This window comes from Stylophora pistillata, chromosome 1 (assembly GCF_964205215.1).
Source record: "Stylophora pistillata chromosome 1, jaStyPist1.2, whole genome shotgun sequence".
In the NCBI taxonomy this organism is placed as follows: Eukaryota; Metazoa; Cnidaria; class Anthozoa; order Scleractinia; family Pocilloporidae; genus Stylophora; species Stylophora pistillata.
Window position 1 is genome coordinate 21,246,144 of NC_142519.1, and position 24,888 is coordinate 21,271,031.

Sequence of the window (24,888 nt, forward strand, 5' to 3'; positions counted from 1 at the left end):
GGAGAAGCATGTGGGATATACCGTGAAAGCAAAATTGAGGAGGAAATTTCTAATACTGTTGGATTACTGAAATTGCAAATTACGGATATAGTAAATTCGTTCGAGCAACTCATATTCATTACGCCGTGGCCAAATGACCTGCAGCCGTTCACAGTTTTCAAAAATCTAAATGACCAGTAGTCCTACACTTTTGGTCAATTTGAACAATCGAAGGAACCCAGCTAATCCGGACCATTACATATTCGGTCGATTAAGAAGTGCCAAGCGATCTTGAACACCTTGACAGATCATGGAAAAAACGCTTTGTTTACGCTAATCTCAGAGTACGGAACTATTGTTTGAGAAACTTGAGGAAACTATCGATCGAGGCTTTCAAAGCATTAACTCTACAACAGCCGGCAAAAATTACAAAACAAATACCTTTCTTCCTCTCAAACTCATCTTCCCTATTCCTTCGCTCTTCAAACTCTTCCACGTCCTTTAGTAGACCTTTTTTCTCCGTTTCGGTGAGGATCTCCTTCAAAATATCCAGACGATCAAGACCTAGAATATTCTGGTTTTCGAGTACCTTAAACAACGAGCGAACATCCTCAATAAGGCCTTCACTTTCTTCAGATAACTCTCTTCTGCAAACCGAGACGAGCCGTTCCAGATCATTGAGTTCGTCGAGCACACGAATTATCTCCTCGAGCAAGGTATTGTATTCCTTCCGTTTCTTCTCAAATCTTTTCACTTTTCCAAAAAGCGACCATTCTCTGACACCTTTTAACAGCTCTTTGATAACCACCAGATTATCAATTCCCAGATTTTGCTGTTCTTCCAATTCTTTAAATAACGATAGGGTATCCTGAATGTTTTCTACGCTTCCAGATGCCAGATACTTTCGACACGTGAACAGAAGACGATGGATTGGACTAAGTTCGTCAAGTTTTTCACTTATTTCAATCAGTAAATAACTATATTCTATGGCAGACATGTCATGTGTGTCACACTCTTCACTATGAGCAGGCCACGCTACTTTGTATCACAAGAACCGTTCAAAACAAGGCCAAACTTGTACACAAATACTAGTCACGCACGTCAGTATTTCTTAGAAAACAGCACTTGCGCACTGTATAAACCCATTTTCGCTCCTAGCCTCCCATGGACAAATTCATCAAAGAAAGAGGTTTGGAACTTTGAAACTCAGATCAAGCCTGCACAAAAGGTATTTAGGGATTACGAAGCGCTAAAAAATGTTTCTTTAAATGTTATAACCGCCATAAATTTTAAAGTAGCAGAAAGAATGCTGCAGTGGTAAGGATGTTATTGCTGAATTATTCCATTTATTTAGTAAACAGTATTGATTTCCTCCTCTAGTGGAATGTTTGTTGACAAGCCTGTAATAACCATTAATACTTTGAACCTCGTAGATGATGAAATGACGAAAAATGACGAGAAAGAAGCAAAAATTAGATACCGGAGGGTACAGTGAATCAGACAAAGATTACCAAAAGAGTGAAAATGAGAGCGACGTTGACGATGACTTTGAAAGCGATGTAGATAACGACGACGTAAGTTCTCTAGATCTGATTACGCAGAACAGGGAAATGGGTTCAGCCGATGTTGTGGTCCCGCCTTGTTTCCTAAATTACATGGCTTCTGTAAAAATTTTCATCCCTCTCGGTCGGCTGTGATACGTAGTCTGATCAAATTGCAAAGTGTTGTAAAACGCATGAAAAAGTACCGAATTTTCTCGCTTTTCCTTCGTACTTTTTTTTTTTCCGAGTTGGCTTAGTCCTAACCACCTACAGTTCCTGTCAAATATCCTATATTGGTTAAAATCTATCAAAGCTGATATCAAATATATTTATAAAATTGATTAGTCCTCTTACATGCACAGTACGAGAACTCAAATGTTCCTAAAGAGCGACTTAATAATTTATTTTTAGAAACCGAGGGGCACTAACAATGGTGGTGGCAGAGAGTAACGAAAGGACAAAAAATACGTTATATAACAAAGAGCGATGGGAAACAATAAAGAGAGCGAGACTATGAGGGGAGGAGAAGGAAGGATGAATGCAGAAATCTCGTGGAAATCATTACGATACTTCAACTCAAGTCATTTAAGCTTGCAAAGAGTTGTCATCATTTTTGCTTCCAGTTCGCACATCTAAACTAATCTCCAAAGCTAAATTTTGAATCAAAATCTGTTCCTACCTAGTATTGCTATATTTATCTGAACTGTTGTTTGTCTGTGTAGATCAACTTTGGATGCACGGTAACATCGTGTAATATATGTCGGCTATATAAATTCAGTACCTACCCATCTACCTCACGACCTAAATAGCTACTGATCAATATTTTACCCATAAGAGGCAATCTCTATAGATACTAGAGGTTTTCCTCTTTTGTCTTTGCTCGAAGAGGCAACGCAGCGAACAAAGCATCGGAGACGCAATATGTAAATACCAATAGAGAAAAAACTATCTTGCGTGCGCGCATGCTCGGGTTCATTCGAGTTTCGCGTCATGATACCTCTGCAGCTCTACCGCTCAGCTCTAGGGAAGAGTCAATATCAATTCATATAAACCTATTTTCGTTCCCAGCCTCCCATGCGCAAATTCATTGAGGAAAGAGGTTTAGTTACTTCAGAGGTCTACTATTGTTTCTGGTAATGCTCCTGTAACCCAATGTCGCGATAGGATTTAGAAGGTCCAATGTATATATTTCATTCATATATATTTCGCATTATGTTCCTTTTCTACGTTACTCTGAGATATAATTTAGAACTTTGAAACCCAGGTTAAGCCTGCCGCAAAAGATATTTGTGGATTGAGAGCGCTAAAAAATTTCCTTACGAAATTGACCACTTTCATAAACGGCTGCCGGATTAATATTCTTTTTGTTTAAATTTAAATTAGCCTTTCTGACCTCGCTTGAGATAATGTATTCTATTGAATTGTGTACTGGACAACGAGGCCAGAAAGGCTCATTTAAATTTAAACAAAAGAATATTAATTCGGCAGTCATTTATGAAAGTGGTCCACGACAACTGTGAATTTTAAAGTAGCAGAAAGAGTGATGCAGTGTTAAGGATACCCTTGTTGAATCACGCCATTTATTTAGTGGTAATAAGTAGCGAAAGAAAGAATGTATGCAATAACAGAGCACGCTGGGAAAAAATGACGACAGCGTGACAAGGAGGGGAAATGAAGGAAAGGTGGAATGCTCAAATCTCACGAAAATCATTACGATATCTCAGTTGAATTGAGTTTGTTTAAAACTGTCCTCATTTTGCTTTTAAAGCTTTTGTGGACTCTCAAATTCAACTCGAAGTTCGTGGATTACTCTCTCGCAAACGCAATATTCGTGATTAGAAGACTAGAAGAAAATACGCTTTGAAATCTATCTAAAGGAATTAACGCCTTTTTCGCAAATGTCAATTCATACAAAACATAAATACAAAACTCTGAAGCACTAAGTCATTTTCTACAAAACATTGTTGCCTTGCTGTTACAAAGTTCCAATTAACACATCTAAACTAGTCTCCAAAGCAGAATTTTGCATCATAATCTGTTGCTATCTTATATTTATCTCAACTATTGTTTGTTTGTAATGATCAACTTTGGATGCACGGTTACATCGTGTGATAAATGTCTGCTAAATGAATTCTGTACCTACCCTAAAAAGCTATCGACAATTGTTTTTCTAATAAAAGACAACCTCTTAAGACACTAGAGGTTTTTCTCTCTCTTCTTTGCTTAGAGAGGCAACACAGCGAATAAAGCGCCGAAGCGGAAGAAAGACGTAAATGCCAGTACAGAGAAAACTAGCTTGCGTACGCTCATGCTTGAGTTCTTCGAGTTTTTGCGTTTTGATACCTCCGCCGCTCTACTACTCAGCTCTAGGAAAGAGTCAACATTAATTCATATCAACTAGGCGATAATTATGAAAAAAAAATTTCGAGAATATTCCCTAGAATGAAGATTCAGGTATATTCTCTACCCAGGTTTTATTTGTCGTGCTTTTGCAAATAAATTTTTTCGCAATAGCATGATGAACATCTCTGAATGTAAATAGCATTTCCTCCCTAATTCAAGAAAAAATAAATATTTCAAAGATAAGATTAATCTAAAGTCACAGTTTCCTCGGTACTTGAAAACAAGGAAAATACAACTTTAGGAAGGAGCTTAACAGTCAGTTGGAGACCGGAACCATCCCCTGGGAAGGGGGTGTAAGGTTTTTGGGGGATTTTAGGTTTCCAGGAGGGTAACGGAGGGGGATCAGTCGTTACCAACAGAGTGTAAAGGGGACCATGCAAAACTGACTGCTTATTGACTGCCAATGAAAAGGGGATCATAATAACATTACAAAGCCTTCGGGGGATCAGGATCATCGTGACACAACCAAAATCGTCTATCCCCCACCCTAGGCGATACCTAATGACCGGATGACCGGTCCCTTATTGTACCTTCTTAGTTGTAGATGATTATTTCTTATTCAAATAGTGTTCCGTTTAATTCACATATGATTAGCTTTGCTCGAGCTCCTGTGCTTTTCTTTTCTCAAAACTTGGAAGAGTAGAAAGATTGCTTCGAATAACATCCATACGTCGCTCTGGATTTAGTTCTGGACAAGTTCTTTTTAATTCTCTCATCATTGAAATGAGATCCAATTGATGGTATCGTTTGAAGAAAATCTCGATCATCGAATTATAGATCGAAGATTTAAGTGGCATGCCTGGAGAACCAACAGAAAGAATCTCAGGAACCTTATCAATGATTATGCTCCTAGGAGCACCAACCACCACTTTCGTGTGATGCGGAAGCGATGTTAACTTGGACGCCACGCATTCTGCTAGATCATCATAATTGTAAATTGATTTCCTTTCATCGATGACGAACACTAAAACAATCGCGGTGAATTTCTCTGTAGAACGAAAAAAAAACAAAATGTAAATAAAAAGAACATAGACTAAGAAAAGCAAGCAATTGCTGACAACATGAAGCCGAAAAGCTTGACTACGAATTTGTGTCACTTATTAATTTTTCACTGCATTACCTTTCATTCATTGTCCTGGACAAGGACTGTTAACTGAGCCAGTGAGAAATAAAGATACACTTATCACGCTGTAGAATTAAATCAATGCCTATTAAAATTCAATATACGCAGTTCTTTTGGTTCAGGTGTGTGACCTGTTTTAATTTAGCAAAATAGAAACGAAATGTCATTTCACGTCATTATGATTATTCAGTGAGTCAATTACTTAGCTGTTGTTAACCAGAAATTTTCAAATTACTCCCGGATGTGTGAGCCTCGCCGTATTTTCTTTTGTGTTTCAAACCTTGTTATAATGAACAATTTTTAACAGCTGATACCTTTTCCTGCTTAAACAGTATTTTAAAACCAACCTTGATTCTGAATCCAGTTGTCCATAGCAGATGTTGTGATCGTCTTGGCCTTCTCAGTCTCTCTCAGTAGTTTCTCCATAAGCGGTTTGTCCATTTCAATCTGCTTGCTAAGTTCTTCGACGTCATTCTCGATTTTACGAAAAAAATTCCCAGTACGACTGCTGTGAAAAGGTTCTTTCCACTGCATTTGTTTTCTTCTGATATAATTAGAAGGCGATATCAACTCCTTTGCCTCTAAAACAAGTCTTTCCTTCTGCATGCGCTTCATTTTCAAATCACTCAGTGCCTTGCGGTTTTCTTTTGAGGAAGAAGATTCAATCACTGTGACAACGTTCTGCGAATTCAATTCTTTAAAGAATGCCTCAATCTTTTGGTTGAGGACGTTGTCCGTACTGTCATTCACTACCAATACCACCACATTGTTGTGACACTTTGTGGGAAGATTATCAGTCCGTAAAGTCTGTAGTTCTTCTGGGGAAAGGACAGGATGAAGTGAAATTGGTTTCACCGCCTTTTCCAGAAGATCAACAAGATCGTACATTTGCAGAGCCTCGAAACATTGCCTTATTAGGTCAACAGGAGTGTCAGGAAAGCTTTGTGCAATCCGAGAAACACAACGATACCTGTAAGACTTGGAGCCCGATTTAAGACCGAAAAACTGAAAAACCCTTTCTGACCCAACTCTATCAACACCAAGTCTCCTATCCAGTTCGTTAATTGATTCTTTCCTCAGATCTCTAAGGCAAAGTCTTTTGGGATCTGAATACGGTTGAAAGAAAAAAGAACGATAAGAAACATTTCAATACGGTTGGACTTCTCTACCGGCAAAGACCAAGAGTGTCGCTTCATGGCAACAAATAAACAAACTATTCTCCTCTTCTTTAAAACCAAATCAGAGCGCGAAATTTTCTAATGCATTGCGATTCAATGCCCATTTACTTTACCCATTTACCGACATTGTTTCATTAAAAATAACAACAGAAACGAAGAATAAATCAGTTTTACCTCTCCCGTCTTCTGTTTCCTCTTCAGACACAGCAGTGCGTGTTCCCAAACCGCTGTCACTTGCATCGGTAATCACACTGCACTTCTCTGGCACATTCTCCAAATACCTCTGTACCATATCCATTTTTTCTGTGTCCATTGATTTAATAGTTAGTTCACTATGGCGTCCTTCTGATCCTTTCACCTTTGTAGTGTCTTTCTCCATCTTCGTGGCGTCCCATGATTTGTAATCTACGACAGATGACCTCACAGTTAGAGCAGTGATAACAATAACAATAATAATAACAGGCTGGAGAATCTTGTTATTACTTCCCTGAGAAATTCTTTTAAACCCAAAAATTTCTCTTAAATTCATTTAGAGGCTGAATATGTTCAGGTTTATGAGTTAAATCCAACTAGGCAAAAACAGAACAATCAAAACAAAATGTCGAGGATAGTGTTTCATGAAAACGAAAAACCACAAAAAAAAAAAAAAAAACGAGACAAACGACCAACAAACCACACTTAGGTTGAATTTCAAAAAGAGTTCTCACCAAAATTCTCATCGGGTGGACCTAAAGGTGCAATTTCCTTTTCCTCGAAAGCGTACGATCCCATATTATCTTTTTTTCCTTCCAGAAGTATAATTCTTTTATGGAGATATTTCACTTCCGTTTCGAGACACTGAATTCTCGACAGTGGCAATTCTTTGGCGTTGAAATACACAGCTGAATCAGAGTTTCGCCTTCCTTTTTCAACATTGTCAATCGTTGCACCTCCTAAAAGTAGTAAAATAACAATAATGGCAACTATAAAACTGACATTATCAACTCTATAGATTTGCTCTTCAAAACACCCTAGAAGCAAGTGGTAGGAAAAACAAAAGCTCACGTAAATTGTTGAAATGGTGTCTGAGTCTGATTTCGAGCTTACAATATTGAGTTAAAAAGTCACATCACTAAGAAAAATATAAGAGCACACAGAAAGTGAATCTGCTTCTTCTACTTGTCTTAGTTCAGTACTTGTATTTTTCCATCCATCACACATAAGATAGGTCGGACAAAAGTTAAAATTTACTTGCTAAGCACTCTTCTGTTCTCCGTAGCAATCGTATCAGAGAGAGACATTTCTGCACAATCATGTCCGCGCAATAATTACGGGAGACATTAAGAAAAAGATTAGAAGAGGAGACGGCTAACAAGAAAACCCCACGAAACTTGGAAACCCAAAAAAGGGAGTTCCTTTTGTCCGGTAGGGTGCGTATTCTACATTAGGAACAGCAACAATTACATTACAGCGGAACTTTGATTTAACGAACCTCTACATAACGAAGTCCTCGGTATAACGAACGATACTTCAGTTTCAGCGCGGCTAAAGTTACAGTAAAATATATGCCACAGAACCTCTATATAACGAACTACTTTCCCCAATCCCTTGGCACTTCGTTAAATCGAGGTTCCACTGTAATATGCGATAGACAAGTATGCCCTTAGTTTTATTCTCTCTTATTAGTTGTTTACCCTCAAAGCAGAAAAAATCTGCATCAACGAACACATAACACGATCTGCATAAAAATAAGGGCTCAGAAAATCGCTAAAATTAGGTCAGACAGCAGCGCTGAGTTACCTAGAGCCCCTTGCACGAGGTCGAGACAGGCTTTCTGATATTCCTCTTCCTCAATAGTGACGTTCACCTCCACATCCTCTCCATCAGCAAGTTCTCTTACCTCGTCAGTGACAAAGAAATCGTGTAGATGTTTTTGAAGGGTTCCATCCTGATACAACTTCCACAAACTTTTAAGAGCTGATAAACTTTCAGCTTGAACTGTGAGGCACACACAGCCATCACTGATTTGAACCAGCCTTGTACCAGCTGGAAGAACACAGGTTTGTACGGCAGCGACCAGTTGATCAAATGAGGACCAACGACTCAACACCTCCATTGCTGAAACGACTGTAAGGCCCCCTGCAACCACTTGGAACACTGTTTTGATGTTCACCACTGAAAAGTCAGGAAAGTAATGAGTAGAAAATAATGAATAGTGATTTAGTTATTTTAGTCATTTAATTCTTTTCAATAAAACCCATCGCTATAAGAAAGGTTGTGCTTTTGTCGAGTGATTAGTTCCAAAAAGTTGACTTTTGAAAAACGACGTAAGGAGCACAGGCTTTCCGTCAGAAACGAGGGTATTTTACTTTAAGTCACCAGTTTCCTTCCTAATTGTCTCTTCATGCTATGTCCCAAGGACAGAAAGGACACCTTTAACAAACTGAAAAGCACAAAATTTGAAATGCTCACCTCCCGATAGCGTACTTCTCACAGATGACATAAGAGCAGCTCTTTGTTCTTAAATAAAGGAAACAGCAAGTTTAAGTCTAAAGTGTGCACTTCAAACCTTCTTGCCCAACGTAAAAGCTGTCTGAGACTTGACGCCTTTTCTGGGCATTCATCCTACACTGTTAGTGTAGCACGTAACTTACTAGTTCAGCAATTTTTCTGAATGCATTTATACCAATTTTAAGGTTTAGAGGGATCTCATAAAATTAGGTGGTCCCTTAGAAAGAGGGATCATCAAAATATTAATTATTGTACTTTTTTGAGTGAAAGTTGCACTATTTTGGTAAAATTTCTCCCCTTCCTCTTTTGACTGAATGTTAATATACAAAGGGAAAAAATTCATCATACCCACAAGTAGTAAACTCATAGGTTCTAGAAGAGTCACAGCCTACTAATGGATGACATGCCAGCCCATTAATTCACTTATCTCAATGACATTTAAGAAATGGGAAGAGATAGGACCCTGGCAGCAAATTTTGATTAGCCTAGTCAGTCATTTTACTGTTTTATAAAGTCATTTCTTTCATCTTATTTTATTTTATTAAGTATACTACCGTTACAAATATAAAATAGCTAGCATACAAAAAAGAGATAATAAAGAAAAAAGGAATAATACAAATAATATACAGAAGGAGAGGGCAAAGGATAATCAGGACTAACTGCGAACACTTGAGTCAAGTTTTACTTTGTTCAAAGGGAAAGACAGTGATAGCAATAATCAAGATGTTGACAACAAGTAAAATCATTCTGGTACAGGGTCTACTTTTCTTGTTAAGATATATGCATAAGAATTTCATTCTAGTCAGAAAGGCACCTATTAAGAATGCATGGGCAAACTTTTCTAATATCTATACTAAAAGACTTGGAATTCAGGTGTTGTAAGGACATACCTAGAGTAATTATCTTTGTGGCTATGTTACTTAGATAGAAAAAAGCGGTCCCACAAAATAATTGTAATAATTGGTAGGTTTAGAACCTTACAATGTCAGGAAGGGCCAAGATTTGGATTATGGGGAGCAATAAAGCAGTATGTTCTATTGCCCAGTCTCTGTCCATTGAGAAGTGTAACAATTGAGCCTCCCTTCCGTTCTTATTCGAATCAAGGGTCAAGGTTGGGATAGGCTACTTTGTCCGTGAATTCAACCTTGTATAGCGTGAAAATAAGTTTTAGTTAGCGTTACTGTCTAAATCTTAATCTCCTTCCTAACCACTCTTTGGCATGTCATGTAATGCTCCTCTCATCAAATCTTGTTTGGGTGTTCTAAGCGAGGCTAGGGAAGTAATCAGGGTTAGGGTTTGGGTTTTTCTTTTAAAGTATTACTCGATTCGTTTCAAATAAATGAATTTGTCCCAAATTTAAAGAAATCGCAATTTCTTTCATAAAATCTGAATAGAAGCTGCAAATGGCGAAGCCCATATCACGCATGACGAGCCTATCAATCGATTGCTGCCAATTCAATCCAAAATATCTGAAAAGTTAGAAAGTAATTTTTACAAATATGAGATCTAGGTGGATGAAACAAGTCTATGAAAACAAATAAAAGAACAGATGTTGTAATGTATGCGGCCGATACCGGCCAGCGGTTTATATTTGTATCGCATGCCCACAAGGTCAGAAATAAACAACATGGCTTCTGTATGTTACAGATGTGTCAACAAAAGAAATGGTCTCTCAATTCGTATCGCATGAATTCAGTTAGCTAGTGCCCAAAGAGCGAAGTAGAGTGAGCCGTAAACATTATATTTCCTCTCTAGGCCTCGGCTGATGTAGCCATAGGTTGTAAAAGACAGAAACGAAAATAGTTAAAAGGGGCTTTTCGTATACTATAGAGAACATATGTTGAATCTTGTTGACCATCACCACAAGTAAGAGCCGCTTGAAGGGTGATGTTTACCATTCCTTGATTTCTATCCGAGTAGATTAAGACGCACTCAGCGCTAACTTCCCACCTTCACAAACTAAGGCTAACACAAATACTACACTGAATTAAAAACGCCTACCACTAAGCTCAGTTACCAAAATAAAATTCAGTCCACCGGAATGTTTGTTTCTCAGCTACACTGGCGACCAAACCAGCCGTGCAACAACTTAAACGAAATCAACCTTCTCTTCTGAAGATTTCGTGGAGGTCAATTTAAGTGTAGAATTACACTTACGCAGAACTCGACTATGATACAAAATTACCTTCTGTAAGTATTGCCATTGTTCAAATACTGAAAAAAAACAGAAAACTAAATACCTCTCTTTGCTTCGGATTCATCCTCCTGATCTCTTCGTTCTTCAAACTCTTCCACTTCCCTTAAAAGATCGGTCTTTCCCATTTCTGCCAGAATGACCTTCACAACGTCGAGGCAGTCGATTCCCAGGTTTTCGTGTTTTTCTAGCTCTTCAAACAAGGAGCGCACATCATCAATGTTGCCTTCACTCTCTTCGCGTATATTTCCTTCGCATATCGTGATCAGCCGTTCCAGATCATTGAGTTCATCGAGTGCACGAATAATCTTCTCAAGCAAGGCTTTGTATTCCTTTCGCTTAATCTCGAACTTTTTTACTTTTCCAAACAGAGTCCATTCCTTAACACTTTTCAACAGCTCTTTCATTAGTTTAAGACGATCGACACCTAGATAATCGTTTTCTTCTAATTCTTTAAACAGTGCTAGTGCGTCGTGTACGTTTTCACTGCCAGAGGCTAGCTTCCCTCGGCACATAAAAACAAGACGTTGAAGGGCATTCAGTTCGTCGATCCTTTCGCTTATTTCAAAGAGCAAATGATTGTATTCTGTGGTGGACATTTTCAATCAATGCCAGTTCTGCTACTCTCTTTGTTTGAAAGAAGATTTTGTTACTAACTTACGGTTCCAGGCATTCGAAACGACATCGCGGAAACAAGGCGTTGACTGAGAGTCACGCAATTGAATTTCTAGGAAACTGAGTTTGCGCAACTTGCTACTCGACTTAGGCTTCTCAGCCCGGGAAAGGAAGTGCACTCATTCCCAGTTATTTTCGTTACTTTCGCCGAGCACTTCCCTCTAATAAACTAGTAAAGGCAGACATGAATGGCACACGTACCTTTTGTCGCCGCATATTATGACCGTGAATGCCGACGTGTCCAGGGAAGTAGAACAACTGAATTAACAAGTGGGAGAGAATAACTTAGGTAGCTCAAAGCACTAACATTAATTTAAAGAATCGTCGTATTAAGCGGTCACCCACAGTAAATGGTGGAGCGACTGCCTAGTACAGGTTCCACAGATGAGGGGTCTTAAAAAAAACGATAAACAAAGCCTCTTTATGCCATAATTGACCACCTAATGTATAGAATCTCGCTCGAAAATACTACTTACTCTCATTTTGGGAGAGAAACATGGGTCACGAATTACTTGAAAAAGTATTCTTAGTTTTATTCGAGTGGTCTCACTTTCAGTGACCGTTCAATACAGGTGGAGGGAATAAAAAACAGGCCACTGGGACTAAGTAATAGTTAACCGCGACCGCTTAATAGAGGTGAAAATTACGGTGATTAAAAGGAAACAACTTCGGGACTTTAACTGACTGCTAAATACAGGAAGACCGCTCAAAAACATGTTTGACTGTACAACCACGGAAAAAAGCTTTCAGCTATTTATTGATGTAAGGATTTCGCACCTTTTCATTTCACTGCCTATCATATGGTGGGAAATTCAATTATAAATATGAGTTTGTAGAGCAATTTTCAAAAAAAAAAAAAAAAAAAAAGCGACAGAATGAACGTTATCATAACTAGATTACTCTACCACAATATCATCGTCAGCACATGACCGCTGGAGTAAGCGCTGTTATAATACCTATCGTACAATTCAGCCTAATGAAAAATTATCTCAGAATTCATCATTGGTCATATTGTCACGGGAAGATTACGTAAACGTGAAACCAGCCACAGTGTATGTGTTGTAGACTTTTTCCATGGACACGATATAAGCAGCCGTCCTTATGTCTAGACCCAGCTCATACTCACTAGCACAGTGCATGATTTGCTGACAAGAAAAGGAAATCACAGTTAAATTCGCTTTTTTTACCAATCAAAGGCAGAAAAAAAATAAGCGAGGAGGATTCCAAACCATAACTATCCTAATAACAAAGTCCATGACTCTTACGGACAACCGCTTTCCTGCTCATTTCTTTCTTTTGCTGACAGTCTTTTTTCTCATTCACTATAGGTCATACCAGATTCTGTTTGGATACCAGCCGGGGCAATTGGGAGGAAAACCTCCTTTCCCATGAAAAGCAACTGCAAGGATACCTCACAAATGCTCACAATGCCAAAAAAAAAAAAAAAGAATTTAAAAAAAATACATATTCAAGGTAGAAATTTGTAGAAGAACAACAAAATGTCGAACCGGACCAAAAGTGGACTTGGTTTTCTACTTATTTGTTTTTCCCAGAAACGTTACCAACAAGTCTCGATGTGACATACTCGACGCACTTTTCCAAATATTTAACGTGGGCCTTCGTTTCACAGCCCAGCAACCGAGTTCATGACTTCGTGAAAAAACTTCGAGTGAGTGACGGAGAAGACGTACCTTAGCTGATCGTTCCATGGTGAATTCCAATCCAGAATGAACGATGTCCTTTTCATTAGCGCCCTAGGGGGTAATAAAAAATTGCAAACTTTTTTCTCCAATATAATGAAAAAAAGGGAGTAAAAGCTCCCTCCCTATAAAGGACAATTAGAAGACTACACTACATTTTCGGGAGCGAAGAAATCCTTCTGGAAAACCAAGTGCAAATCTCAGGTCTCAGTTTAAAGTCGTACCGCTCAATCGAGTATGCTGGTTGGATGTAGACGATTTTTCTAAGAAGGGGTTGCACCACCAAGGACAAATCAGGAGACGTCAACAAAGATTTTTTGCAGGATACTAGTGACATAAAAAAGCCGCAGGTCATCAAATGAGGGGAAGGGGGGAAGGGGAAGTTGCGCACCCTCTGCACCCATTCCCTAGATCCACCCCTGTGGTGCGTATTAAAAAAGACTCAAAATAAAAAGCAGTGCTCACAGCGATCTTTTGCAGGAACTCAGCCGATGGATTTATAGGAATGGGTTGCTTGAAATGATTTTGCAAGCTTTCTTGGACGCTGCCTGTCGAGAAAAACATGCAGAAACACTGAGAAATTATGAAATAACAGCACTTGCACAATCCATTTGTATATGAGAGGATATTTAAAACCTTTGATCCCTTTTAGCTTTTCAAAGACGTCGCCAAAAGTGTTTAAATGGCTATGAAAGGAAGCTATCGCTGGTAGCTTATGAAGTAAAGGAGAAAAAAAACTTATGCACTTCAAAAGGGAAAGATTACTCATGAAGGGAATTCGAGATTGAAAGGAGACTCCAATTCATGCTCTCAGTGATCTTTTACTATTTTATTTAACGAAGACAATGTTAAATCAATTGATACTCATACAACTGTTTACCTGTAAATAAATTTGATGAATGATAAAGATCCATCATTAAATATATTCTAAAGTGAAAAGACAAGCTCACCTAAAAGATGAAAATTTGCTTCCTTCTCGTATTTCCAAGTCAAACGTCCAAAACTGACATGATTGATGTTCTTCAGCCACTCAAAATAGGAGACTGTCACACCACCCGCATTTAAGTATAAGTCCTAAACGGCACAATACAAAACATCCAAGTTCAAACCATGCCTCTAGAGCAAAAAAGTAATTACAATATTAAACAAATACAGGACGTTCAAATCAAAGTTTACTTCAGATTGTGCTACTATTTTGTCGTAAACTTACTGGAATAACGAGTTTCTTATTTTCAATCAGAACTTTCTCTGCCTCAGGCGTGGTCGGTCCATTTGCTCCCTCAGCAATGACCTGAAAATACAAAGTAGATAAACAAGAAAATAAAACATAGCCAAATGTTCTCTGCCTTCTACTATTCGTGTAAAGACAAAGTTTTCAAATGAACTATTCAGAAGATTGAGATAGTGTAAGTTATAAGGGATGTATCTAACAACTGTAAAGAGAAATAAAGTGGTCTAGCAGTAAGCTTGGAAGACACTGGATCAAGAGGGACAAAATCCAGTTGAGGCTATGGTATTCATGTAGTCACCGTGTAAAGACAATTATAAACCCAATTCACTCCCGAGATCTACCTCATTAATAATTCTCCTAACTGTCCACCATACAATTTTGATAATGTTAGTTTGAGGAATTTGGCATTGAATCACCTAACAATCCCCAAATTTGTTTCTTTATTCTCATCCCTTGTCTTCATAAAATGGTATTAATATTTTAAGGAGTAAATGCGTCATTGTCACTCATGGGAGTTGAAGGGTTTACTGAAAACTTATATCACCATACTGTCCATGAACCCTGAGGGATTATAACAATTATATTTGCATCCTCCTGCACACCACGATTACTTTTATCACCAGTGAGCATCCAAGCTTGAAAATCTGATAACCACACAACAGCCCAAAAATTATATAATAGCCAAGTAAATTAAATACCGATACAATGAATATAAGAAGTTCATATATTTTGAACTGCGGTTGTAGATACGTATGATGCACGATCCTCGCAGTAGAAAGCGCTATTTATGTAATAGCGAAAATCAGACCTGAAAAAAATCAGACCTGTACGGGATTCGAACCACTGACCTCTGCGATACTAGTGCAGCGCTCTACCAATTGGGCTAACAAGCTCAATGAAGTTCATATATTCATTGTATCTGATTTATCATCACGGGTTTATTAAGAATCAACTTAACGGCCTGCTCCCTGTTGGCTTGTTAGCTCAATTGGTAGAGCGCTGCACTAGTATCGCAGAGGTCAGTGGTTCGAATCCCATACAGGCCTGATTTTTTTCAGGTCTGATTTTCGCTATTACATAAATAGCGCTTTCTACTGCGAGGATCGTGCATCATACGTAAATTAAATACTACTAATAGGAGAGTACCTTTGCTTTGATTTTGTGGGCATTCTTAAGGGTGATTTGTTTTTCATTGGCTGCAGGAACTAAAATGTCACATTCTGCTTCTAGAAGGTTCTCCTCCGTCATCTGAAAGATTTGCACAATTGTGAATATTTTTCAAAATCAGTGTATACAACTTTTTATTTCAAAATTTTCTCAGGCCAGTTAACTGTACCAGGTCTTTGAGGCTTTTTCTAACCCAGCAGGAGGTGGCCAGAATGTTAACAGGGAAGCAGTAGGCCATTTTGAAGGTCTCAGGTAAGGTAGCAATTAACATTTCAACTTGGTTATGTTCTAGGAGGAAGGAACTGCTTCATAAAAAAATCATGTCCCTTATGCTATGCTTCATTATCCCTTATTTAAGGAATTTGATGGCTTGAGTCTAGAGAACAGCATTTCCTTGAGTCAGCTAAGATAAGCTCTTGGCAAAAATGTTAACTAGCCAGGAAAAAAAGATTAAAATCTTACATAGGGGTAGACATCACAGGTATTTTGTAAACAGCATTTTACATACCTTTGCACCTGGGAAACCTTTAACTGAGCCATCATTGTCCTAGAGAAAAAAGGAAACAGTAAAAAGTGTTTGCCAAGGAAATTCCAAAAACAAAACTTACACTAAAACTTAATGCCTGTAAAAGTGATGAATCATACCAGTTTATAGTTCTCAAGTTCTTTAGGGTCAATTCCATCAGCATTGAAGAGATTTCCATCTCTTTCCATGACCCCAATACATCTGGCCCCTGCCCGGTGAAGATAACGACAGGTGTGAAGACCAACATTACCAAATCCCTGTAAAAATTAAAAAGAAGACATGCAATCTAAGCACCATAAATTACTGAACTATTTAACAACTCTTCACCAAAGTGGAAGTGGCTATATAGTGTATTAGACATCTATTGAGCTGGAGTAAATATTTAACAATTATTCCACGAGCACGCGTTGGATATGAGATGATAGATAGCCAATGAGGCGCATAGCGCCTCGTTGGCTATAATCATCTCATATCCAACAAGCGCGAGTGGAATAATTGTTTTATTAAAAATTCCCCAAGAAATTATTATTTTGTAAGAAAAAACCTGATTTTTTAGCTCCCTTTTGATTTTAAGCTGATGCGTACACTTGCCATATTTGTAGATTATGGTATATTGGCTCATATACCATAATGGCTAAGCCAATAAAAAGTCTTGAATTGCATTATCCAATGATCCAGTTTTTAATAATCACCATTAGCCAACAACTTTGTGGCAAATAATTCTTTTAGTATTTACTAAAACAATGAAATAATATAGCACAAAAACAATGATATCAACTCATTTGTACAATTCCTGCATAAGTAGCTTGTATGTCAATAGCAAAGGATATTCCCTGGTCAATTGCAAAGGATATTCAGACTTTGAGTATTGCTGATCTGAGTGCCTTCAATGCCATTCACTGTTTCAGTATGACCTTATGGCACTTAAAACTTGCATACTTATCAGTATGGCTATAATGATTGGCGCGTTCAACAATAGAGGAGAAAAAGTGTCTTATGGTTGATGTGTTGAAAAGATTTGCATTCAAGCACTGGCTGCACCATTTTACTTCATTCTGGAGTAAAGACACTTAATCCTCACCCATAACAGTGCCTCTCACTCCCCAGGGCTATAACTAGATAACGGCAAACTGTCAAGACAAACCTAAAAAAATACTGAATAGTTTCCTACAATGGCAGTGAAACCCAAAAAACATCTGGCAGGTTGAGCCAGCTCCCGACTACCTCTTCTACTGAAAATTAATATACCCATAATTAATATACACCCTAATGTTCATGAACCCTGAAGGATAATACTATAAATTATTTGCATCCTCCTGCACACCATGTTTACATTTATCACAAGTGAGCATCCAAGCTAAAAAATCTGATAACCACACAACAGCCTATAATTATATCAGCAGCAAAGGTCATGTAATATTTTTCAATGATTACCTGAACTATGAATGTCTTCCCTCGAAGACCAGGTTCTAGGCCAACCAATCCAGCATATTTTTCTGTAAAAAAAAAAAGTAGAATTTATTACCAATATTTTACTATTAATTGCCTTCCTTTGCCCATACAGTTGCCTTTTCTCTGAGCCCTGGCCAATTATTATGCTTTCATATGTACAGGGTGTATGATACAGATTCCTGATACCCAACAAAATAGAACCAAAGAAAAATGACTGGGGTGAATGGGACAAACTGAAGAGACATTTTGTAGTTCTAATGCATTAACTGAGATAATAATTGTACATCTGGCCTTCTGGGGACTAAACTTTGCCAATGTGCATTTGTCTTTTGGTGGCCTCCATTCCTACAACTACTTTATGACCCCTAGGAATGACTAGCACCTCAATTCTCCTTACAATATATTGCCCATGAATCACACATGAAGATCATGAGAATGAAGAAAATGATCACCAACAAAAGAAGCTCCTGATTGTTAAACAAATTCTCCTTATCAGAACCTTGAGAAATGTTTAGAGAACAGTATAGAGAATATGCATACTGATGATAGGGTGTACAGGGTTGAGAGGTCAGAACTTAAACATTAAAGTGTTCATTTTTATGAAGTGACTGAGTGGTATTATCACTCCACTTAGGTAAGGCCTCAATACTACAGCTAGGGTGCAGAATACTCAGCCAAAATGGGCAGGGGAGTACAATGTCAATGTTCCTGCAAGTTAGAGTTGGGTATCAGGCCATCTCCCCATCAATTATAGTAAAGGTACTATATACACCCAGCTTCTTCTGGTTGCCTGGACAATGTTTTTCCCCTTTCACAATTCATCATGTGAGAGTCACAATTGGATCAGAAACAATGAAGTCAATAGACAGAAAAAAGCCTGGTATTCAATGGATCATAGACTTTCTTAACAACTCTCTTCCAATTCTATCACTGACAGTGACTGTAAAGATAAAAGTCAGTCTTTAAGGTTTTTATCGAGGACATAAGTGAACTCTAAGAGGGACTGAAATGTGAGTCACCTGAGCTTAAAATGACCCAATAAATGTGGATCACCACAACAATTATACCCTCCATTCAAGCACATAGTAGAACTCTAGAAATCCTAATCTGAGGCCCAGTCCAAATATCTAATCCTTTGGACATTAAACGCATCAAAGCTAATGAAAAATATTGTCCTCTTGATACTAACTATATTTTAGCCAATGGAAAAAAATCACATACTTTTTGTAACATCCACCAATACATAGCACCGAAAAATACTCTTCTTTTCATAACTAGATTTTCATGTAGCTCTTTTAAGAGCTTAAGTCCTTGAACCGCTATATGTAGACATAGATACAAATGTGCTAAAAATAATTTTTTGTAAATTTTTAATACATACCTGAGCTTATAAAATTTTCTATTCCATGGTAAACACCCTAAAAATAAAGGAATTTGGGCCACAGATTAATTTCTTCTAATGAAATTATTAAAAACCAGATAACAAATTAAATTATAATAATTATAAGAAAATGTGAAAGAAATAAAAAAATTACCCTCCCTGTGGCTGACACTCTTCCATGAATTCCTCCAAGATGAATTGGTTTCCCAGTGACGCATGCATAGGCATTCATGTTACCATAACCTAAAAGAAATTCAAAATAATTATGAGCATGTCAAATGTTTTCGATTACTCATTTACTAATTTACAAGGAAATTTGCACCAGCTAGATTAGAGAATTGACAATCAGATCGTGGGATTCTAAGGGTTAAGAGAATCCCATGATCTGATTGTCAATTCTCCTATCTGGCTGCTGCAAATTTCCTTGTAAATTAGTAAATGAGAATTTGATGTTAGATCGGGACAACAACTCCTACCTGATAAGTTGAGTATTCTCATTACCTTTTGCTGGATAGTGTGTGGATATTATAGGGAGAAGTTACATGTCAATCCTTTCTGGGAATTAAAGCCAGGGTTAATGTCTCAAGAGTTTGACTTAAAAGTAGCAGCCTTGATTACTTCAAGAACAAACTTGGCTAACTCAGGAGCCACAACTTTTGGGTTTTATCTAAGTACATACTCTAGAAGGCATATAGCTTTCTTTAGCTACACTTCCATTTAAATGAGTTTTAAGTGGAGAGAGAGAGACTGTAAGAGTATTAAAAGCATCTTGCCTTAGAACATCTAGAATGCATTGATCCTTGCCAGGGTTTGAACCTACCAGTAAAACACTTTTGTAGAGGAGTCTAGCTCATTTAATAGCTGGCCAGTGAGCTTTAAGTTTCATTTTTCTTACCTAAAGTCATGTCAAAGGAGTCAGCAATCCAACTCATTTCTCTCTCCCCAGTCCCCATGTCTGGGGCTGGAACATCAAGGCCTGGGCCAATGAAATTCTTTTTAGCAAGCTCCACAGTGAATCTGCGTGTGATTCTCTCTAGCTCAGGTTGCTATAAAAAAAAAAAATGCAAAAGAACAAACAAACAAACAAACAAAAAAAACAAACAAAAAAAGTAAGTTTAAGGAGTGAAAAGGTACATTTCAAAAGGAGCCTTGCAAACAAAACCAGAAAATGAAATACATTTGATAGATAAAGCATAATGAAAACAAACAAAAAAAGTAAGTTTAAGGAGTGAAAAGGTACATTTCATAAGGAGCCTTGCAAACAAAACCAGAAACCAGAAAATGAAATACATTTGATAGATAAAGCATAATGTATAACAACCAACATACAGAGCAGTTTGAAGGGTTAAACAAAACCAGAGAATAAAATACACTTTATCGATAAAGCATATGCATAACAACCAACATACTGAGTATTTTGAAGGGTTAATCTTGATGCCACCTTTAGCACCACCAAAAGGAACATCTACCACTGCACATTTGTATGTCATAAGAGTGGCCAATGCCTGCACTTCATCAATATCAACATCATCACTATATCTAATACCTAGAGAAAAAGAAAAATAGATACATAAATGCCACACTAAGAAAAACCATGCCCATTTGAAGTATATCTAGAATGTTGGGAACTACACAGGAGATGTAAGCAAGCCACAAAACTGCAATCTAATCTGCGCAGAATAATTATATAAAGCTCAATTGGTTAGTGCACCAGATTGTGTTGTGTGGGAGGTCGAGGGTTCGAGCCCCGGCCGGACCAATACTCATGGTCTTAAAATAACTGAGGAAAATTTGCTACCTTTCTATGATATCAAGAAATGGATTGATATTCTAGTCTTCTCGGATGAGGATGAATAAATGGAGGTCTCGTCTCCTGCAGGGTTAGGGGTAGGAGACATTAATTTCCCACACACGAGACTACTGTGTGGTGGATGTCCTCCCCTGGGGTGGGATGGGTGGGTGTTGGTCCTGAAAAGCCACTATGGGGAGTGGTCAATTAACCTAATGTATTTATGTAAGCATTACTGTGTACAGCCACTTGATACTGATTTGTTTGTTTTTCTTTAAATAAAATCATTCAAGAAATATTTTTCAGCATTCATGGTTTTCTGGGTTTCACAGTGAACTAACAACATTATTTGTATCAATCTTGGGGGAAAAATGACAAATCCACCCTAATGTGTTGCTGAGTAAGGGCATCAAGAGTGGATATGGTTACCAAGCTAGCTAGTTTGATCTGAGACCCAGGTATCCAAAGTAATTATGTTGGTAGTAATGAACACCAAATTTCTAATAGCAGTACCCCTAAATTCAAGCTAGGTTAACTTTCAAAAAACCATAAATGACCTTGATGTTCCAGGCAATGTAACTAGCTGGTATGTTAACAAAAAAATTTAAAATACAGTGAAAACTAGAAATCAGGAGCTCGATCCTAATGGTTCCCAACTAGCCAAAGACTAGTACAAATTCAGTTTTGGCTAGTGGTTTTCGATTTTCACTGGCCAGTTTGGCTAGTAACCAAACTGAAATTGTTGTAACATCTAAGTTGCCACTAGCCACTCGGCTAGTAAGTTGAAAAGTTAGTGTCGAGCCCTGGAAATATATTTCAAGCGTTGTTACAATTTGGTCTCAACTGAGCATTTGGCCTCAAAATAAGACCATGTTTGAGGTAAATAATACAAAGTGTTTAGGACACATAAACTGAAAATGCACCAACTCAAAAAAATTACCAACGCTTCCTCTCAAATTGTTTAAATACAGTCGAACTCTTCAAAACTGGATGCCCTTGGAACCAGAGGAAATGTCCAGTTTGGAGGGGTGTCTGGTGTACTGAGGTTTTACCCATAAGGCAATTTTATGCAGCATAATGTATTGTCTGCCTGTAAGTACCAGTATATGGTACACGAGCACTAATAAAGCACATCAGTGAAGGAACTAACAACATGGATCACAAGGAAGCTTTTCAATGTCATTTTATTTAATCTACAAAAAAATTCAGTGTTACACACAGGGTAATATGATCACCGCTTTTAATTCATTTCTAGTCTTCTTTCTTCTTTTAAAGATCACCTACAGTTGATTTACCGATCCCAAATTTACTGCTTTGAGCCTTCAGTGTTGGTTTAGGCAATGATTCCACCCATTTGATAAACTCAATTCTCTTCTCTTAAGATAACTCAATTCTTTGGCGTTTCACTGGTCTCTCGGACATAGTGATCATGATGTTTGCTACTTCGTTTGTTTTCGCAAGTGATTTCACCCACAACATGACAGTCTCTTAACCTGACCCCTATTGTTGTCATTCATTCAACTTAACAACAGCGGCACGACTGCCGAATTTAGATTTTTTGCTTCAGTACGGATAGAACAATGAGTAATTAGCCGATGCTCGTTTCTCACTTCTGATTGGAATTTCACAGCTGCATGATTACGATTTTAATTTTACTCATGTTTAAAAAATGTCTGATTTGATTTTGGCGGCAAGCTTAAAACTTTCACATCCAGTTTAACGAGGTCAATTTCTTTGTCAGTTTGTGATTACAGACTGAAGAAAGCATCTGGTTTCCAGAAGTGAGGGGTTCCGGTTTATCGAGGTTAAAAATAGATAAAATGTATGACAGAGATTTTGGGGCCAAAAAAAAGGTCTGGCATAGAGAGGATTCCAGTTTAATGAGGGTCCAGTTTAGAGGGGTTCCACTGTACATGTATCAGACTCTGTCACCAACAAGAGTCCTTTTCAGAACTGCTCTCACCTGCACAACCAGATTAAGAGTCCTTTACTACTTTCCTGCTGTTACAGTGTCTAAAGTGTACACATTCTGATCCAGCATAGAGTAACTTTCTAATACCCACTGGAAGGAGAGGGTTGCTGTAATAACCCTGTCTAGCATGCACCAAACCATTTGTTCATACTTGTTATTTTAAAGTATTTCATTTTGGAAAATAACTCAACCAACCTCCTTTGCATGGAGTCCTATGATGGCTGTGCTGTGCCCTATAACCCTGGATAAGCTCAAATGCACCGTCATCTCGTCTGATAGGAAAAATTACTGAGAGAACATCTGCACAGGGCTTCATAACATCTAAAGTCCCTAAAAGAAAAACAACCAGGAACTCACTTTAAGTTTAATTCATTCACCACAGGAATGGCAGGAGAAAAGAACAGAACTTTCGTTCCAATTGCCCCTAACCCCTTTTTTACCCACCCATCCCACCCCGGGGAGGACATCCATCACACAGTAATCTCGTGTGTGGGAAATTAACGTCTCCAACCCAACCCTGCAGGAGACAGGACCTCCATTTATTGTCACTATCCGAGAAGACTAGAAAGTCTAACTGTCTGCAGATATTATTACAAAGACAGCACTTTCTTCTCAGTTAATTAAAGACCCTGAGTGTTAGTCCGGCCAGATTTGAACTCACGACCTCCCACACAACAGTCCGGCGCTCTACCAATTGAGCTAACCGGGAGGCAGTTAGCTCACTTCAAGTAAGAGTAAATTTGACTGAGACAAATCCTGCATAAGATTAAAACCATTTTAGGAAATTACACCAAAAGTTGTCCTGTTTCAAGATTTTTTTCCAAGTTTTGGCATTTGTGGTTAATTAATCAGCAAGGGATGGGAAGGTAAAAAATGGGGGACATCAAGCTCATTTGGGAGATCAAAGACCAAAGTATTTCAAATCACATATTGAACGCAACTGGTCATGCACCAAAGGCTAAAACACCATAATCATAGTGGACTTAGAATTTTTCATCATCACGAATGTTTTTTATATGAATATGCCAGGATGCCCATATTTGGATAAAACGGAGGAGGGTCGAGGGCGTGAATCCTATGTCATAAAAGCTTCAAGAACCGGTTGAATCAATTTTAGCAAATTCATAAAAAGTAAGGATTTCATTTAGAAAATCTCACTTACTGTACTGAAATAAAACTTCGAAACTCAATTGCTCGCTCTCTTGTCTAAAATGTTTCAAAATCCCAAGCGAAAGTCAAAAGTGAAAGTAAGATAAACGCAATAAAGCTGAGGTCACGTTTCACGATCTAATAAAGGTCTACCGACAATTACCCACCAGTTTCGTCTAGCTGTGGTTCAGATGAGCGAGCTTTTAAAAAAAAAAAAATCAATTTCATTCTAAACGATCGCACCGTTTATTCGAATGGCGATTGTTCTATCTCCCTGAACTATAACATTGAATAAATAATGTTCCGTTGAGCGACTTAATCTAATTTTGTTGAAAGATGAGTCTCAGCAGCTGGTGGTAATTCACGCGGATTGTTACCTTTTATCCTGTGTTTCTTGTCCTCAAACTTCTCTGTACGATATCCCGGTGGATCAGGCTTGGTAAGTAACCTGTGTTCCACAAATACTCTCGCATTCTCAAAGAAGCCCTCGCACATTTGAGTAAAAGACGGATCCTTTGAATCAGAACTCGTCGACATCTTTTCAACAGCATTTTGAACAGCAGGAAGGCATTTCGCGCTTCTGGCGAGTGCACCTCTAAAAGAGCTAACACACTGAAGACCGAACATTGTAAACTCTAGAAAACACAACTATCTAAGTATTGATATATAAAATCTTTGCGGAACGCTGAACACGTTCACGTCATTCGTCACGTTCGCTGATTAGGCCGCGCTCGATCGATTGTGAGGTGTTGTGAGGTGACTATTCAGCCAATTGGAGACTAGTGCCAGGTTCTTGTCAAACTTCTCACCACGTTTGCAGAACCTACCCAAGAGTCCTAATAAGGAGCTTGCTTCTGAGCTAAAAGAAAATAAACTGAACAAGTTAGGGCAAGAACCATCACGGGACAAGCCGAAACGATATGGAAAAACAAGGAAGA

The 24,888-nt window shown here is 38.1% G+C and overlaps 3 protein-coding genes and 1 long non-coding RNA gene across 7 annotated transcripts in view; 1 reads left to right on the forward strand and 3 right to left on the reverse strand.

Annotated features, from left to right (window-relative positions):
- The window catches only part of LOC111319751 (uncharacterized), a 36,033-nt gene extending 35,057 nt beyond the window's left edge, over nucleotides 1-976 (reverse strand). For both annotated transcript variants that reach the window (XM_088743666.1, XM_088743672.1), the window contains exon 1: nucleotides 421-976. In XM_088743666.1, the coding sequence (XP_088599792.1) occupies nucleotides 421-976 (556 nt within the window). The remainder of the gene's footprint in view (nucleotides 1-420) is intronic.
- Nucleotides 977-1,412: 436 nt separating this feature from the next.
- Nucleotides 1,413-3,479, forward strand: LOC111342100 (uncharacterized). The gene is made up of 2 exons (XR_002695918.2): nucleotides 1,413-1,553; nucleotides 1,932-3,479. It is a non-coding gene; the product is annotated as an uncharacterized LOC111342100 (long non-coding RNA).
- LOC111319752 (uncharacterized) lies at nucleotides 3,387-12,176 on the reverse strand. 3 transcript variants are annotated; one of them, XM_088743695.1, is made up of 8 exons: nucleotides 11,785-12,176; nucleotides 10,955-11,101; nucleotides 8,676-8,723; nucleotides 8,004-8,378; nucleotides 6,932-7,156; nucleotides 6,399-6,629; nucleotides 5,394-6,152; nucleotides 3,387-4,911 (listed from the first exon to the last, which is right to left on the reverse strand). In XM_088743695.1, the coding sequence occupies exons 2-8, from the start codon at nucleotides 11,034-11,036 to the stop codon at nucleotides 4,514-4,516; spliced, it is 2,118 nt and encodes a 705-aa protein (XP_088599821.1). In that variant the 5' UTR covers nucleotides 11,037-11,101; nucleotides 11,785-12,176; the 3' UTR covers nucleotides 3,387-4,513. The 3 variants fall into 3 exon arrangements, with proteins under 3 accessions (XP_088599821.1, XP_088599818.1, XP_088599813.1); XM_088743692.1 differs by lacking the exon at nucleotides 11,785-12,176 and having other exon boundaries at nucleotides 5,394-5,864; nucleotides 10,955-11,765; XM_088743687.1 differs by lacking the exon at nucleotides 11,785-12,176 and having other exon boundaries at nucleotides 10,955-11,764.
- A 138-nt stretch (nucleotides 12,177-12,314) lies between these two features.
- LOC111342098 (glutamate dehydrogenase, mitochondrial) lies at nucleotides 12,315-24,694 on the reverse strand. The gene is made up of 15 exons (XM_022949144.2): nucleotides 24,328-24,694; nucleotides 22,997-23,131; nucleotides 20,450-20,586; nucleotides 19,936-20,086; nucleotides 19,195-19,283; nucleotides 19,041-19,077; nucleotides 17,642-17,703; nucleotides 16,327-16,464; nucleotides 16,190-16,228; nucleotides 15,661-15,762; nucleotides 14,494-14,574; nucleotides 14,234-14,357; nucleotides 13,749-13,831; nucleotides 13,275-13,337; nucleotides 12,315-12,728 (listed from the first exon to the last, which is right to left on the reverse strand). Exons 1-15 carry the CDS (start codon nucleotides 24,575-24,577, stop codon nucleotides 12,609-12,611), a joined length of 1,611 nt encoding a protein of 536 aa, XP_022804879.1. The 5' UTR covers nucleotides 24,578-24,694; the 3' UTR covers nucleotides 12,315-12,608.
- Nucleotides 24,695-24,888: the final 194 nt, after the last annotated feature.